This window comes from Pteronotus mesoamericanus, unplaced genomic scaffold (genome assembly GCF_021234165.1).
Source record: "Pteronotus mesoamericanus isolate MK-2021 breed Mesoamerican mustached bat unplaced genomic scaffold, CSHL_Meso_final contig_56, whole genome shotgun sequence".
Classification (NCBI taxonomy): domain Eukaryota; kingdom Metazoa; phylum Chordata; class Mammalia; order Chiroptera; family Mormoopidae; genus Pteronotus; species Pteronotus mesoamericanus.
In genome coordinates this window covers 903,851-919,538 of record NW_026555201.1, presented here as the reverse complement: position 1 = coordinate 919,538, position 15,688 = coordinate 903,851, and the positions used below count along the sequence as shown (strand labels likewise).

Sequence of the window (15,688 nt, the reverse complement as noted above, 5' to 3'; positions counted from 1 at the left end):
CATGTGACCTCACCCACCATTCTTGGCCTTGCAGGAGCGGTTGTCCGGCTGCAGCAAGTAGCCTTCCACACAGCCGCACGTGAAGGAACCATCTGTGTTGGTGCAGAGCTGGCTGCAGGTGCCGTACACTGAGCACTCGTCAAAGTCTGCGGGGAAAAGGGCGAGGATGTGGTCACTTCCAGTGTGTCGAGGGCAGGGAGGAGTGTGCCCTCAGACACTACCACTGGGCGTGTCCAAACCTATAGCTACTTCTGAGGAAAACTTGACAGAATCTATTAACAAGACATGCGCAAACTCGCTCAACAAGTCCAGGCTTGGAATCTACCCTAGAGAAATAGCCACATAGGTACACATCATCCGTGCATTCAGAAAACATTTATTCAGTACCTACTAGGTGCCAGTACTGTCCTAGGCACTGGGGATACATCAGTGAATAAAATAAATTCAAACTGATGCCCTCGTAAAGCTTAAAATTCTGATAATAAATGAAATACGGCGTATTACAGTAATAAATTTAACAAAAAGATAAATTCTAGTTTTTGAGGTGCTGGCGCACTGAAAGCGACTGGTGCAATGAAAAACTATTAAGCAGAGAGAGGGGAAAGAGAATGCGGGCAGCGGGGGTGTGATTTCAGAGCGGCCAGGGATGGCCTCGCTGAGAAGGTGGCATTTGTGCAGATTCGAGGGATGCAAATTTAAAACAGAAAAGTTTGCATTGTTTGTAACCGAGGGAAATCGGGAACATCTTACTCATCAATAGGGTGATGGCCAAGTAAACTGTGATAGTGGTCATACATCACAGTCATTTTTAAAAGAACGAGGTAGATCTATCTCTACATATTAACATGGAAAAACCCCTGGAACATACTGAGTGAAAAAATTGAAAACAGATATGTACAGGATAATTTTATGTCAAAAAGGGCACATGCACATAAACAGTACGTTCACTGAGATTTTCCATGACTACATGCATACAGATGTACAGAAAAGCCATGGAAAGAGGTACAAGCTGATAACAGAGCTGACCTCCACAGACATGAGAAAGGGACCAGAAATGAAAGGATTTGTCTAAGTGGACTTTAGTTTGTTTGTTTTTTTCCCAAGATTTTATTTATTTACTTTTAGAAAGAGGGGAAGGGAGGGAGAAAGAGAGGGAGAGAAACATCGATGTGCGAGAGATATATCCATTGGTTGCCTCTTGCACACCCCCAACTGGGGACCTGGCCTGCAACCCAGGCACACGCCCTGGCTGGGAATCCAACCAGCGACCTTTCGGTTTGCAGGCCGGCGCTCAATCCACTGAGCCACACCAGCCAGGGCTGAGTGGACTTTAGTTTTATCTGTAGTGCTTTCATTTTTTTTTTATTAGAAAACTCGCATATGACCTATATAATTTTAAGATGAATTGTTAAAAGTCTGGTAAAAATCAAGTGGGCTCCCCCCATTCATGCCTGGAGGCTATATAGAACGTGTGGGACCTTCCATCTAATTTTCTCCTACCCAGCCAGGCCCACTGGCCCAGCCTCCCTCTTCCCCTAACAGCGTACAAGCGCATGTGCTCACTTACCTTTGCAGGTCTTGCCATCTGCCTGCAGCTGGAAGCTGCTATTGCAGTAGCAGGTGGGCCCGTTGAGTGTGGGGACACAGTGGTGCTGGCATCCCAGCTGAGAACAGTTGGTTAGCAGCTCTGTGAGAGGGTGGGAGACACACATTCAGGCCCTCAGGCCTGGCAGCCACCCCCAGACTGTAACTTTCACCCCATTCCTACCAACCCTTCAGAAACCACATTCAAGGCCTGCAGTGTCAGAAAGGAAAGCGACTTAGGAAGCATCTACTCTGTTTTGCAAGTGGGGAAAATGAGGCCCAGAGAGGGTATAAGACAGGTCCAAGGTCATATAACCAGTTATGGCTTAGAACCATCTCCCTGCTCTGGCTTCCCTGGCCTCCCTCTGTCCCTGTGGGGAGAGGTGTGGTAGTTTGTTGGGCTCAAAGGGAGTATGGACAGTGGGTCTTATCTCCCCTTCACATGCCTCTTGTTTGCACTGCCCGGGGGCTACAATGTCGGTTCCAGGGCTGAGGGTGAAGAGTCGACACAGACACAGAATCGGGTCTTCCCCCGCAGAACCCCAGCTCTGGCTTGGAAGCACCTCTTAAGCCTGTCCCTTACGCCCTCGGGGCCTCTGAGAGAAGGCTAAGTAACGTCCAGGTGGAGGACAGCAGGAGGAGCAAAACTGGTTCCCTCAGGATCCTTCTCTAATCTTTTTCCTGCCACTGACCCACTTCCACAGGGGAGACAGAAGGGAATGAAAAAGGAAGGGGGAGAGGTGGGAGCAGCTGCCCCCCCAAACCAGCGACCCAATTAATGGCCTTGCGTGGGGCCAGGCAGCCTGCCACAAAGACCCCTTTGTCCAGCTGCTTCACACCCCCACCTAGGAGTGAGGGCTGCCCCAGATCCTAAGACGTTCAGAAGTTCTAAGCCTGCCAGGCCGGAGCTGGGATGGGGGGTCAGACCCCAGTTATTCTGTTTCCACTCCACCTCCACCCGAGAGCCCAAATGTGCTGCCTGTCCAGCCTTCCACCACAAAGGCAGTAAGCATTGTTTGTTCTCGAAAATCTAGAACAGAGTTCCTCTTCTTGATATGGGTGTGGGGAGTATGAGGAGAATCAACTTCTGTAATATCAGAGAAGGAAGTTCAACCCTTAGGTTTTTGAGGTTCTTTGTTGTTTTTCAAGGTGAAAAGGTATTCAAGGTATTCAAAAGGAAGTAACCTTGAACATGCACCATCCAATATTACCACAGATGGGATGTGCGTGGTAATTGAAGTCAACTCCTGGGCCCACACTCTGCACCCCATCCCAGGAGCTTCAGACAAAATCATGCAAAACCAGCCAAAGGAGAGGATAAAAATCTTCCACAAACTCCCTTGCTCCACATGCCCTGCTCTTAGGGAACAGCATGCAGATGTGGCTCCTCCCATAGGCCCGGGAAGCCGGTGCGCGTAACTCCAGACCCCCAGCCCCAGCTTTCCTTTCTCTCTCTTTTTTTTTTTCCTGCTCTTCTCTGTTCATATTCATGTTTCATGTAAGAAACTATTTGGAAAAAGAACCCCACTATTTACTAAAAAAAAATATGAAAACATTGATCTAGTGTAAAGCTTTCATTTTACAGGTGGGACCCTGGGGTCTGCGGAGGAGTGGCAACTTGTCCGAGCACAGACAGAAGTGCCCGGGCCAAGGCCTCGCGCTTGGAGCTTGTTGACCAAGCTCTAAGCCCCCAGGACCCATGGATTTGGGCCGCTCTCTGGTGGCAATTCTGTATAAGGGTACAGGACAAGGCCTTATCTCCACCGGAGGTGCGAGGGCAGCCCTCGGATGGCGGAGCTCCAAACCCATCGGGTGCCCAGCTGAGAACTCACTGCATCCACCTGGGATAGGAGAGAGAGGAGCCCTTACCTCGGCAGTGGGGCCCCTCGTCCGAACCATCCATGCAGTCCTGGACCCCATTGCAGAGGCGGGACATGGGAACACACAGCTCAGTGCCCAGGCAGTTGTGTTCGTTCGGCTGACATCGCTGGGCCTTACTCTGTGGGCCTGGGGGCAGATGGAAATGTTAGCATGACCACACTTGTTACAGTGGCTGCCCAATCAGCTGCTCACTGGGAGGGGTGGTGGGGAACTGAGACTTGTATTTCAGACACCCGCATTTTTTAGATCTCAGGAGGCCTCCGGGGTGGTTACACTCTTCCACCTAGAGCTCTTCTCCACCATTCCCAACAGTGGTCACACACCTGGGAGCAGTCAGGTGGAGGGGAGAACTAGACTTCCGCTCTCCAAATGCCCATGCCTGTTATGGACCCTGACGCCTCCACATTCTATACTCTATACTCATTCTATATTCAGGCCAAGGCTAGAAGGGAAAGGTTTGATGAGCTAAGGAAAACAGAGTCCAAGGTAGAGAAGCTCAAATGATAAAGCACATCACCTTCCCATAGCTTCGTGGGTCACAGAGGATGGGCTGGGAGTCAGAGCAGGTCTTCTAGAGCTGCGCTGTCCAACATGGAGCATCAGCCATTGGAAGCTACTGAGCCCTTAAACTGTGACTAGTTCAAAGCATAAGTATGAAATACGCAGTGGCTTTTGAAGACTTACTACCAAATACACACACACACACACACACACACACACACACACACGAAAGAATGTGAAAGAGTTCATTAATATTTTATATGAGTAATATAGTGAAATAATAAAAATTTGGATACATTGAGTAAAATAAAATTAAAATTAATTTCACCTGGTTATTTTTTTAGAGAGCTTGTTATTTTGCATTTTGGGTTTTTTTTTATCCTCACCTGAGGACATGCTCATTGATTTTAGAGAGAGGGGAAGGGAGGGAGAGACAGGGGAGAAATATTGACATGAGAAACACTGATTGGTTGCTTCTCACATACGCCCTGACTGTGACCAAACCCACAACCTAGGCATGTGCACTGACTGGAAATCAAACCTGCAACCTTTTGGTTTTAGGGGACAACACTCCAACCAATGGAGCCACACAGGCCAGCGCTAATTTTTCCTTTTTAAATGTGGCTACCAGATAATTTTGAATTACCTACATGGTTTGCATTATATTTCTATTGGATAGCACTATTCTGGACCCCAAACCCCAGAGCAGCTTGCCTGATAGGATTTGGGAAGGGTCAAAAGTCATGGCCCACTAGTGATGTCTCCAGTACGTCCTTTGTTGTCCAAGAAAATGGGCTCAGGGTGGGGGTAGAGCCCCTCAGGAATCCTCAGGAGACCATGCAGGCTAGGATGCTGGCTGAGCCCAGGAGCTGAAAGACAGACTACTGCCTGCTGGCTCCCAAACCTGGACAGGGTGTGTGAGAGAGACTATCTGCATGTACGTGACCTATCTCGTGTGCCTGGGTAGGAGTCGGCATGTACCAGTGAGGGAAGTGTGTGGTGTGAAGTGAGGGTATTTCTGTGTGTCTCTATTTGTGCTGGTGCTTCTGGCCTCAGCTGTGCATTTCCACATTCTCTGAGGAGTGAATCTGGGTTTGTGTGTGTGTCTGGGGACATCGGTCAGAGTATGAGTTGTGCTTCTGCATCTCCCACTGGCGTGTTGCCGTAAGAACATGTCTGTGCAGGCATCTGCTTTTGTGTGTGTTGGGGTGGGTGGTGGGGAGGTGGGCGAGTCAGCGCCCAGGAGGGGCTGTGTGTGGGCGATGGGTCTGGGAGTGTGTAAGAGCGGGATGTGTATAATGTGGGGTTTGCATTGAAGGGAGAATGGATGAAGAAAGCCAGATCCAGCCCCTCTGCAAGGCTTTCTCAACCCTTAACATCAAGCATCAGGTCAGAAACGCAGGGTGTAAAGGTGGCATCAGACAAAAAGATGCTCCAGGTTGCACGACCCCACCATAGAAATACTTGCGAAATATCCCCGGCCCCCACTCCTCGAGGGCAGGGTAGGGGGTGAGACTGAGAGAACTGGTGGCTCCCTTTCCGGCCCTAAAATTACCCCTGATAATTATGGGTAAGAGTGTGGGGAAAGGACAGGGGATGGGGCTGGAACAGGATAAACCCGGGAGAGAAAACAGAGATAGACCTAAGGATACACAGGCGCCTAGACCCTGGCCCAGAGGAACTAAGCGGCGGAGAGGCTGAAGGTGGAGACCCTAGCACTCTGCCAGCTGCCCAGGACTCTGGGGTCCAGCCAGCAAGTCCTCCACACCCTGCCCCCCCAGCACACACGCACTGGCAGGGTAAAGGCTGGGCGGGGACCTTTCTCCCAGTTTAAACAGCTGCCTCTGATTACACCACTTACTGGGGGCAGGGGAAGGCGGGGGTAGTGGGAAACACACAGGGGTGGGACTTACGGTACAGTGGCTGAGCAAGAGTTGGTGGCCTTTGGCCTGGGAGTCTGAGGACAGGAAGGGGACCTGGCCAGACCTGTGGGCACTCAGCAAGGGTCAGGAGGCTCTGAGGCGGGAAATAGCGGGATGAGCAAGAGAAAAGGGAGGTTGGGGCGTCTCCTTCCAGCAAAGCTGTCAATGCAGAGCACACAGTCTCTGGCAGGCCTGGGGCACAGCAGCTGAGAGGGCAATCCGATGGGCCATTTCTAAGCGCATCAGGCACCACGTCGGGCACACTGAAGCGGGGAGAGGACAGTTTTAGCTGTATTGTGAACAAATAGTCACAGAGCAAGGTCTACACCAGGCTAGAGATCAGCTCTCCTCATCCCAAACTGCCTGGCCCAAGAGGAGAAAAAGATAAGTCAGAGGTTTTAGGGGAGGGACTCAGAAAAGGACTTACAGATCTCAGGGGCCTCATCAGATCCATCCGGGCAGTCCCTCTCACCATCACACCGCCAGCCCTTGGAGATACAGGTGATCTGGTCTCTGCAGGCAAACTGCTTGGGGCTGCAAGTCTTGGGGACTATGGGCAAGAAAAGAAAACGGGGTGTAAATGAAGGCTGGAAGCCCATTCTATGGCCCTAAAGCCCCCCATATGGCTCCTCCTCCCTCCCCAGCATCAGCCCATTCGGCCCAGATTCTCTGAGCCACAGTCCCTGTGCCAGGGGTGGGGCTGGGGGTGGGGGAGGACAGTGGGGTGGGGGCAGGTGGCAGTGTGTCACTCCTGGAACACTGTGTACCTGTCGTGGGGGGAGGGGAAGGATATAGGGAGCATATTTTGCTGCCCCCCACCCCCCTCCCCAGCTGTCCGTCCAGTGTGCCCCTCCTCTAGCCCTCGGGGTCAAAGCCTTTGCTGTCTCATTTATTCTGGCCACGCACCAACACCTCCCGATTTGCTGACTGGTGAAGGATGGGGCATTTAGGGGGCATTGACATGTTTTCTCTGTATCTTCCTCCCCCTCCCACTAGGAGCCCAGAGCTGGTCTTTTCTAACCTCTCTGCTCCTCTGCGCTCTGGGACATCGCTGGTCCTTGGAACCCATTGTCCCACCCATCTCGAGCTCCGAACTAATCACCAGGCCCACAGACATCAAATGGGTGTGTAGGGGGAGGGGATGCCCTTGGTACAACGGCAACTTGGAGACGGTATCAGCAGAGGTACTGGAGGGCCAGGCTGTGCAAGGGGCGGGGCGGGGCGGGGCGCCCACCTCCACCTCCATTCTCTAAGGATGCGGCCTCCCTTGAGGTTAGACCTCAGGGAAGACTTTCAGCAGATGTTCTCAGAAGTCAGAGGCACCTAAAGTTTGTTCAGGATGATGGCATTGGAAAACCAAGGCAGGAGGATGGCTGGGGTGACCTGTGGCGGCTGATTTCAGCCCAGCCAAGCCGTGGAGTTAGGACATTCAGGATCTCTCTGCCCTGTCCCTTAACCCCCGCTAGCATCCCCCACCGCCCGCCGCCCACCGCCTCCATGCCATTCTCTGACCTCATGCTCTGAGGAGGAATTGAGGACGTAACACTAACTCCTATCGTGGGCTCGCTGTGTGCTGGGAACTGTGGTAAACCAGCTCTCTCCATGTATTCTCTTATTTAATCCTCTCCACGTATGACAAAGTAGGTACTACTAATACCACCATTTTATAGATGAGGAAACCAAGCCTCAGAGAGGGTGGGGTCACATAGTAGGCAAAAGACAAAACCAGGGCTCACTCAGCTTCGAGATGACTTGAAGGTTTTAACCAGTGCAGCCTGTACTAGTCTTCCCCATTCCCCCGGAGAGACATTCATGGGCCGTCCCTCCCAACCCCATCACCATGTCCTCCGTGGGAGGAGAAGCACCCTTCTCTTCTTCACCTCCTCCCCTCAGGTCTGGGATCTCAGCCTTCCAGCTCTTTATCGCCTTTTCCTCGGCTTGTATCGATTCTATTTCTATTCAGCTGGCATGCACTGGAGACCAGCTCTGTGCCAGAAACTGCACTAGGCACTGGGGTGCCAAGGCGGAGCAAAATGCCCCCTCAGGAGACTCAGTGTCCTGGGAAGACAGCTGTACACCACTGCGTCGAATGCAGGGCAGAGTGAGCTCAGGGCTGCGATGGAGTATAAGTAAAGTATGTCAGGGCTCTGAGCAGCGGGGGACAGAATCTGCGGGGGGCCACATGGAGAAGATGTCCTCCCTCCCTCATCTCCATCTCTGGCAGAGGGGACTACACTCAGGCCCCTGGCCAGAATGAGAGCTGAGTTCAGGAAACACATCAAGGATGGCCGGGCCAGCCCCCGCCCCCAGTCCCCCTTCTTTACCCCCCACCCTGAGCAGGGAATAAAGGCCCCTTGAGGAGGTGGATAATGCTGAGTTCATTGCCCCACTGGGCCAGCTGTGAGGTCTTCCCGGAGAAACAGCCCGCCAGCCTAGTTAGCATGCCGGAGAATGGTCCTCTTCCACTGGCCAGCCCAGACTGTCTGGGGGGGGGGGGGCTGGGGGGCTGGAATGGGACTCAGAGGCAGATGGGCTGTTTGGAGCCCAGAAATGGCCCCCGTGCCACCCCCATTCCCCCCAGCCCCACCTGGACTCAGTCCATACCCCCGCGCCTCCAGGGCCAGAACTCACAGCCCTGGCCTGAGGTCACTGGTTGGTCACTACAACCTCCTCTCCATTCTGCGTCCCAGCCACAAACCCCCCTTCCTTTGGCCCTTACTCTGTCCCCCTTGCTGTCCCCCACCCCCATTTTTGGCCTGAACTCGACAGAGGAAACAGCAGCTGGCAAACTCCGAAAGCTGGAATGAGAGAGATTCACAAACCAGATGTGCTCTTGCAGAGGGAGGGGAGTGGGGGATGGGAAAGTGAAAGAAGAGGAGACTTCAGGGCCTCTATTCCTCAGCAGCATCTCGTCAGGCCCAGGGACAGGGGGACTTGGGGGTGCACATCACCCAAAAGTCAGGGCAGCCCAAGGATCGTGGAGAGATAAGTGAAAGAACTTCCTGTCAGGTATGGTGGAGAAAGCCCCAGGAATCTGGAGTTTGAAGGCTGAGGCCTGTCTTTGATTTCCTTCAGGGGGAGAGGGGAGGAAAGAAACAAATAACCTACTTTGGGGCAGTCTACACAGCCAAGGGAAGCCCCACTCTGAGGCGGGCGGGAGCTGCAGTGGGGGTGGGGAAGGAAACTGGTAATCTGCTTAGAGCCTCCAGCCAACCCCACTTCCCTCTGCTGAGCCTTCTGCATCTGACACCAGCACCCAGAAAACCCTCTTTTGTGACCTGCAGCTTGGATGAGGGGAACAACACAGCCTCAGATTCAGCCCTCAATTTGGGATTAACAACCAGCCTCCCTTGCCTCCTGCCCCTCGTGAGAATTGGGGCTTCTTAATGACACAGGCCAATACTTTACAACAGGGTTGCCATGAGTCAGCCACTGATCTAAAACATTCACAGCCCTGTGAGGTGGGTATGTTGCAATCCCCATGATGCAGATGAAGAAACTGAGGCACAGAGTGATTAGCAACTGAACAGGTGGTTTCCTCATTGGCCTTGATGACGAGCCGGGTGGCAAAGGATGAAGAAGTGAAATGGCAGGGGGAATATTCTGGTCCTCTGAGGCTGGGAGCGGGGAGCGGGATCATAGCGCATGGCGGTGGCCTTCAAGGCTCATCAGAGAGGAAGGGAGAAGAGGTGAGGGGCAAGAACAGGACAGAGGAGGGGAGAGGAGGGAGATGACGGAGGAGAGGACTAAAAAGGGAGGAGAGCGAGTGAGGTTGCAGAGAGAACACCAGGACACAGGGGCCGTCTGTTCTCAGCTTTGCCTGGAGATGAATGTGACCGCCATGCTAACTCTGGCCAACACCCCAGCCTCCCCTCAAATCCAGGCACCCGGCCCAGCCATGGCCCCCAGGGCCACCAAGCTGGAGCCAGGACAGGAGGTGTAGGGTTGGCTGTGTGTCCGGACACAACATGGACCACACTGCCCTGCTTGAGCCTCCTCTATCCCATTCTGGGACCTTGGGGGTGGGGTGGGGAAGGAGGATAAGAGCGTCTGGCCAGAGAAGAGAGGGTGAGGAAAGTACCGGCCCTGAGGGAGTCTTCTTCAGAGGAGGGGGCCCATTCGTTGATTCCCTTGGGAGAGCAGCAGCGAGGGAGCGGAAGAGAGGTGAGACCTCAGATGGTGCTTCCGAAAGGACCAGGAGACTTGAGGCAGAAAACTCGTGAAAGAGACCCTTGAGGCCCTTTTCAAGAGCAGACGCAGCAGAGGGAGATATATAGGCTGTGTGTGGAGGGTCGTTTTCTAAAGGGAACTACATGATATATCTAAGGGAACAGAGGAGCCAGGGGTGGCCAAGGGGTGGGGGGCACAGCCTGCAGGAATCTAAACTTTCAAACATATGGGGGTGGGGCAGCAAGGGCCTCCCAAACCCAAACCGAGAGCTTTTCACTGAATTTTATGTATTTTGGGTGTTACCCGGTGGCTCTTTCCCGCAGCTCAGTGAGGCTCAGATACATTTTTGTCATTCCTGAGTCTGGGCCTCTGCTTTGCGGCCTGGACAGACAGACAGACAGGATGGCCTGGACTGCTAGGGGAGGGGAAGGGTCTCCCCCTCCATCTTGAGTCAATATTGACTCAGCAGCACATTAGCCTGACAAGTGACCTCCCCACTATCTTTTCCTTTCCCCACAAATAAAATTTGGACCCTTCAAATGTCTCCAGAGGTCATCGTATCTCTCACCAGGCCTTTATAAACCCTCCTCACCTACCCCCAACACATGCACATGGCTTATTCTCAGCAGACAGAAGAGCTCTAAGCTCCTGACCCATTCCCCACACCTTTCTCTAGTTCTCAGCTCATGAGGAAGTTCTGCCAGAAGTCTAACCTCCCTCTTTCCTTCTGAAATATCTCCTTTCTCCCACTTACTTGGCCCACAAAGGGTATCAAGTTCCCTTCTAGCAGAAACATTCTCTCCAAAATCCATTTCCAAAATTAGTGGAGGAGAAGAACTTGAGGGAAAGTGGAGGAGAACTTTTGCTGCAGTATTGGATATTCCCAGTCTGGTCCGGGAGGGGAAGAATAACTACAAAATGTTGAGGGGGGAGCTAAGGAGCCTGTGAGAAAGCCCAGGGGCAATGCCTGCTCCAGGGTAGCTTTCAGGGTACCAGGAGGCCTGGAGGGAGGTGGATGGAGACAGGCAGAGACAAAGCAAGCAGCAGAGAATGAGAGAGACGGGACAGAGAATGCCACAGAGGATGGGCAACGAGAGAGATGAATCAAGAGGATGAGAGACAGTTTCTGAAAGGCTAAGAGGGCACACACCAGTGACAGACAGACAGAGGTCAAAAAGACAGGACAGCGTCTCAGCCCAGAGGTTGCCAAGACAATGACACAGTCATCGCGGGAAGAACATGGAAAATAAACACCCCCTGAGACTCAGGTTGGGGTGGGGGCAGCATATATCCTGATTTAGGGAGGCAGAGTCCCTGCTCTAGCAATGTCTTACCCAAGAGACTCAGAATAAGGACTACTGCCCCCCATTGAATTGGGAGAGTGGGAGGAAGGGAGACAAGGCTCTTGAACCCAGAAAGCCAAGGCCTGGGGAGACTCAACTCCCCAGGAGGAGCAAAAGGGCCAAATGTCTCCCCCGCACCATCCCGCGCCTCTCTCCCAGGGAAGCTTTACACTGGTGCCTGGGGCCACCACTCGGGAAGCACTCCAGAGCCAACTGCTTCCTTCTCCAAACAATGCAGTATCCTGCTAACTGGGCTGAAATCTGGGACTGAACACAGCGGGGTGGGACAAGGTTCTCCAAATGCTAACACCCCACAGTTAGCTCCACCAGGTCAGGGACCCTTGTGTAGTCCCATTCAACTGGGCAATGAGTGCCTCTATCCAGAACTGGAGGACTTGAAGGCTAGAGAGTCTACAAATTGGGGGGGGGGGGGGGGGGGGCAGGGATGGGGGGCGGAGAGCTGAAAAGAGACTACTGAGGAGGAATAAGCTGGGTTTGGGGTTCTGATGTGCAAGGCTGAAACTACAGCAGGAGGAAAGAAGGTTAGATTTAGGTAAGGAAGAAAGGAGTTTTGAAGAGCTGGAGTATTTGGGCAAGACCTGGCTCCGTCCAGGGCCCTGACCGACGTCCTCAGGAGGCCCAGTGATGGGGAAGAGGTTGGAGGCAAAAAAGCTATGGAGAAAAGGGAAGCGGGGGGAGCAAGACTGGAAGAAAAGGAAGTCTTGTGAAGCAGCTTCAATATCAAAATCTCTCTCTCCCTCCCATCCCAAAATCAATGTCCTGCATGTCCCTACTTTGTTCTACATATCCCTGCTTTGAAAGACGAGAGTAAGGGGAGATGTCCAAGGATCTGGGTCTGACCAGGGGAGAAAGGAGTTTGGAACCTTCTCTCAGAGAGCCAAGAGGAAACACCTCAGCTTCGTAACTCACTTCAACTGTCCCGTTTATCAAGGGTGTGTGTGGAGAGGGCTAGGAGAGAGGGAGGAAGTCAGTCTTCTTCCCTGAGCCCGATCTGCCTGGGGTTGCCCTTCACACTACAAAATGGTTTTTGTGGGGTTTTTTTAGATTTTATTTTATTTATTTTAGAAAGAGGGGGAGGAAAGGAAAAAGAGAGAGATAACATCGATCTGTTGCCTCTCTCACTCGCCCAGCTGGGGACCTGGCCCACAACCCAGGCGTGTGCCCTGACCGGGAATCAGACTGGCAACCTTTTGGTTTGCAGCCTGGCGCTCAATCCACTGAGCCACACCAGCCAGGGCACCACTACAAAATGTTCTCAATCTCAGCAGGATCCTCAACAGCCCTTCTTCCCATTCCCCATCCCATCTGTTTCCCCATCCTCCCCGAAGCAAGTAAACTCAATTCTGTCTACTAGCAGGCAGTGACACTGCTCCCCAAAGAGAAGGGGACCCCCCGGGTGGGTCAGGCATAGCAGAGAAGGCAAAAGAGGTGGGGAAGACCACAGGGCTGCCCCCTTGCAGGAAGAGATACAGGGTCTGTGAGAGCAGCAGGAAGGAAGGTTAGACATTAAGTCGGGTAAGCTGGGGCCAGGAGGCTTCCTTAACTGCGAAGGAGGAAGTTCTGTGTCTATGGGCTTGGGAAATGGGGGCAAAGGTAGGGATAAGAGAATCCCTTAGGCTGCCTGGATAGTACTGGCCCTACAATTCCCTATCTGTGCCTGTGCAATTCCCCTATCTGACCCAGAGCACGTGAGACCCATGATTCATATTCCCATTCCCAAGGTAAGGAGAGTAGTGTGTGTTTGGGGAGGGGTCCCTTCCCTGGGTTGGTTTGAGCTGGGGTTGCCGCTGAGGACCGAGTGAAAATTTTAAGAATGGGTAGGGAAACAGTTGACGAGAACATGTCCAGTCTCCCTCTTCCACTCACCACCAGCCAACTTGATGGGGCAAACAGAACTGCCTTAGAACCCTGGGGGCGATGCTACCTGGGCCCTTCCTGCCTGGGCTGGAGATTTTTTCTGCTTTTCACAGAGGCCCACCCCTTGCTCCTAACTCCATCCATCCCCCAGCATGGGGCTCCTGATGGTCTCTCGCTCTCTTAAATTGTTTTTTCTATCCCTCTCAGAAACTGCTACACATAAAGTTCTCTCCCTCAGTTTCCCCTCCCACTTCACAAGGCTGATGACGAGGAAAGATGTATATGAGTGGAAGTCATGGGCAAGGTTTGGCTCTGAGCACTGGTCTGAAGAATATTCAGGGAAGGTCCTCTTTACTCCTCTTGGGCAGATAATTGAGGTAATTGGGAGGTGAGGGCAGAGGAACATACAGAGGGTCCCCAAGATGGCATAATTCAGGGCCACCGAATGTACTGTTTTTCCAGGCACAGCTGCGTCCTGACTCCCTAACTTCCCTCTCCCAACTGAAGCAATTTGGGGTAGAGGAGGAGAGGAGGAGATAATCTGGTTTCAGAGAAAAACTTTCTCAATCCCAATCTGGCAAAATTTAGAAGATGGAGGAGGGGCACGCAATGGTATTGGGCCCAGATTTTTCCTGATGACAGGACTAAAATGACGGGAAGCGGTGAGATCCCACCCTTTCTCAAATCAGGGGCCCAGCCCAGCCCCATAACCCCAGCTCAAAACTTGGGCAAGGCTTGAACCAGTGACTCACAAGAGAAAAAAAATAGCTGACATATAAAGGGGAGGGGCACCCCATTCCCCCAAAAGGATATAGTTCGAGCCCAAACCTAACTGCAGCATACAGTGCCTGTGTATGAGGGGAGGAAAGGAAACAGTGGAGAGAAATAAACACATTCACCAAAGAAGCAGGTAATTGGGGAGTGGGGGCACAGCCATAACCCCCATCCAACCTCCAACTCTCCTTCTAGTCCAAACTGTGATCAAGCCAGAAGTCAGAGAGAAAGCAGCCTTCTTCCACTCTCCCACCTCAGCGTTCCAGGCCATTCTCCAGTCCCCTTCCCCAACCATGACATCTGACGTTTTTCATTTCAAAGCTCCCAGGAATTAAGAAGGAAAATTCTAAGTCACTAGCATCGCCTGCTTCTCTTCCGCCCCTCAATACAGTCCTATCCAGGCTACTGACAGAGGCCCTGAGAGGGGGACGTGCTCACTTCGGAACCCAGGCTGGCAGCTGGCTGGATCCTGGACCCAGGCCTCCAAGCCTAGTCTCCCAGGCCCAGATTCCACACCCAAACAGGGGGGCCTTTTGGTGGCCCTCCTTCTCCACCCATAGCCATCTCGGGCCTGCCTGCCCTCTGCCCAGCGGGGCACACCAGACCCTGCTCTCCCTTCCAGATTCAGAGGCCACTGCAGAACCCACCCCCCCTTTTTGCAGCTCTATATTGCAAATCCGGATTCCTTCACAATTCAGATGAGGGTTGAGAGGTGGAGGATGGAGGGGAGGTGGAGGCCCTCCCCAACCAGAGATAGGAAGAGAAGGCCTCTGGATCCTGGGATCAGAAAAAGGGGGAACCCTCCTCTCCCTTCCCAGGCCTTTGGTCTTTGTTTGGGCTGGGGGCCCCCCCAGAAGCATCATTTGCCCAGGACCACATCCTCCAAATTGGGCTCCCATCCCTACCCCCAGTAGGGCCGCTGCTGTGTCAGCTGGACTGGGATAACAAAAGGCACCCCCTCCCGCATCTCCCTTCCCCATCCGAACGCAGGAGTGGGGGCTGGGGAGTGAGTGTCCCCAGGGATCCAAGGGGGCCGCGGAATCTCACTTACCGTCGATAGCGGCGGCGACTAGAGCTGAGAGCAGGGGCAGCAACAGCAGCTGCGGCGGGGTCAGCATGGTGTGAGCTGATGCAAGCAGCAGCCCCCTACTCTCTGGTCCTGCTACTTCTCGCCGTCGCCCCCCCCCCAATTGGGGGGTTCCCCTTTTTCCTCCTTTCCTCTTCTATTCTTATCCTGTCCTTCGGCAACGCGCACCAGAGGCGTGGGTGAAAGAGGCAGAGTTCGGAGCCCCTTGTAGAGGGTCTGCTGACGAGGGTACGCCCCCTGCACCCAAATCCAAACCCTTCACCCCCTGCTTTTCTCTTCGCTTCTCTTTCCCCCTCCCTAGCTCACAGCCCCATCTCCGAGCCGCCTCCGGCTGCAAAAATGCACAATTGGGAGGAGGCGGGGTGGGGGGTGGGGGCGTGGACCGGGTTGGGGAGCCCTTGGAAGGGGCCTGATGGAGCTCTGGGGGCTCCCCTCGTTTCACCCTCCTTAGTGCACGGGCCTAGAGCTCGCAACACTGTTCCCCGGACTGAGGTGCCGCGGGGCGGGCTGAGGGGGAGAGAGGGAGGGGAAGGGTAGAAGAGGGAGGG

General features: G+C 53.3%; 1 protein-coding gene across 2 annotated transcripts in view; it reads right to left on the bottom strand.

Moving 5' to 3' along the window:
- LRP1 (LDL receptor related protein 1) overlaps positions 1 to 15,643 on the bottom strand; it is an 80,148-nt gene extending 64,505 nt beyond the window's left edge. For both annotated transcript variants that reach the window (XM_054579949.1, XM_054579950.1), the window contains exons 1-5: positions 15,105 to 15,643; positions 6,316 to 6,438; positions 3,454 to 3,591; positions 1,568 to 1,687; positions 18 to 146 (exon numbers count right to left, since the gene is read on the bottom strand). In XM_054579949.1, the coding sequence (XP_054435924.1) occupies positions 18 to 146; positions 1,568 to 1,687; positions 3,454 to 3,591; positions 6,316 to 6,438; positions 15,105 to 15,171 (577 nt within the window). In that variant the 5' untranslated portion in view covers positions 15,172 to 15,643. The remainder of the gene's footprint in view (positions 1 to 17; positions 147 to 1,567; positions 1,688 to 3,453; positions 3,592 to 6,315; positions 6,439 to 15,104) is intronic.
- Between the last annotated feature and the right edge of the window lie 45 nt (positions 15,644 to 15,688).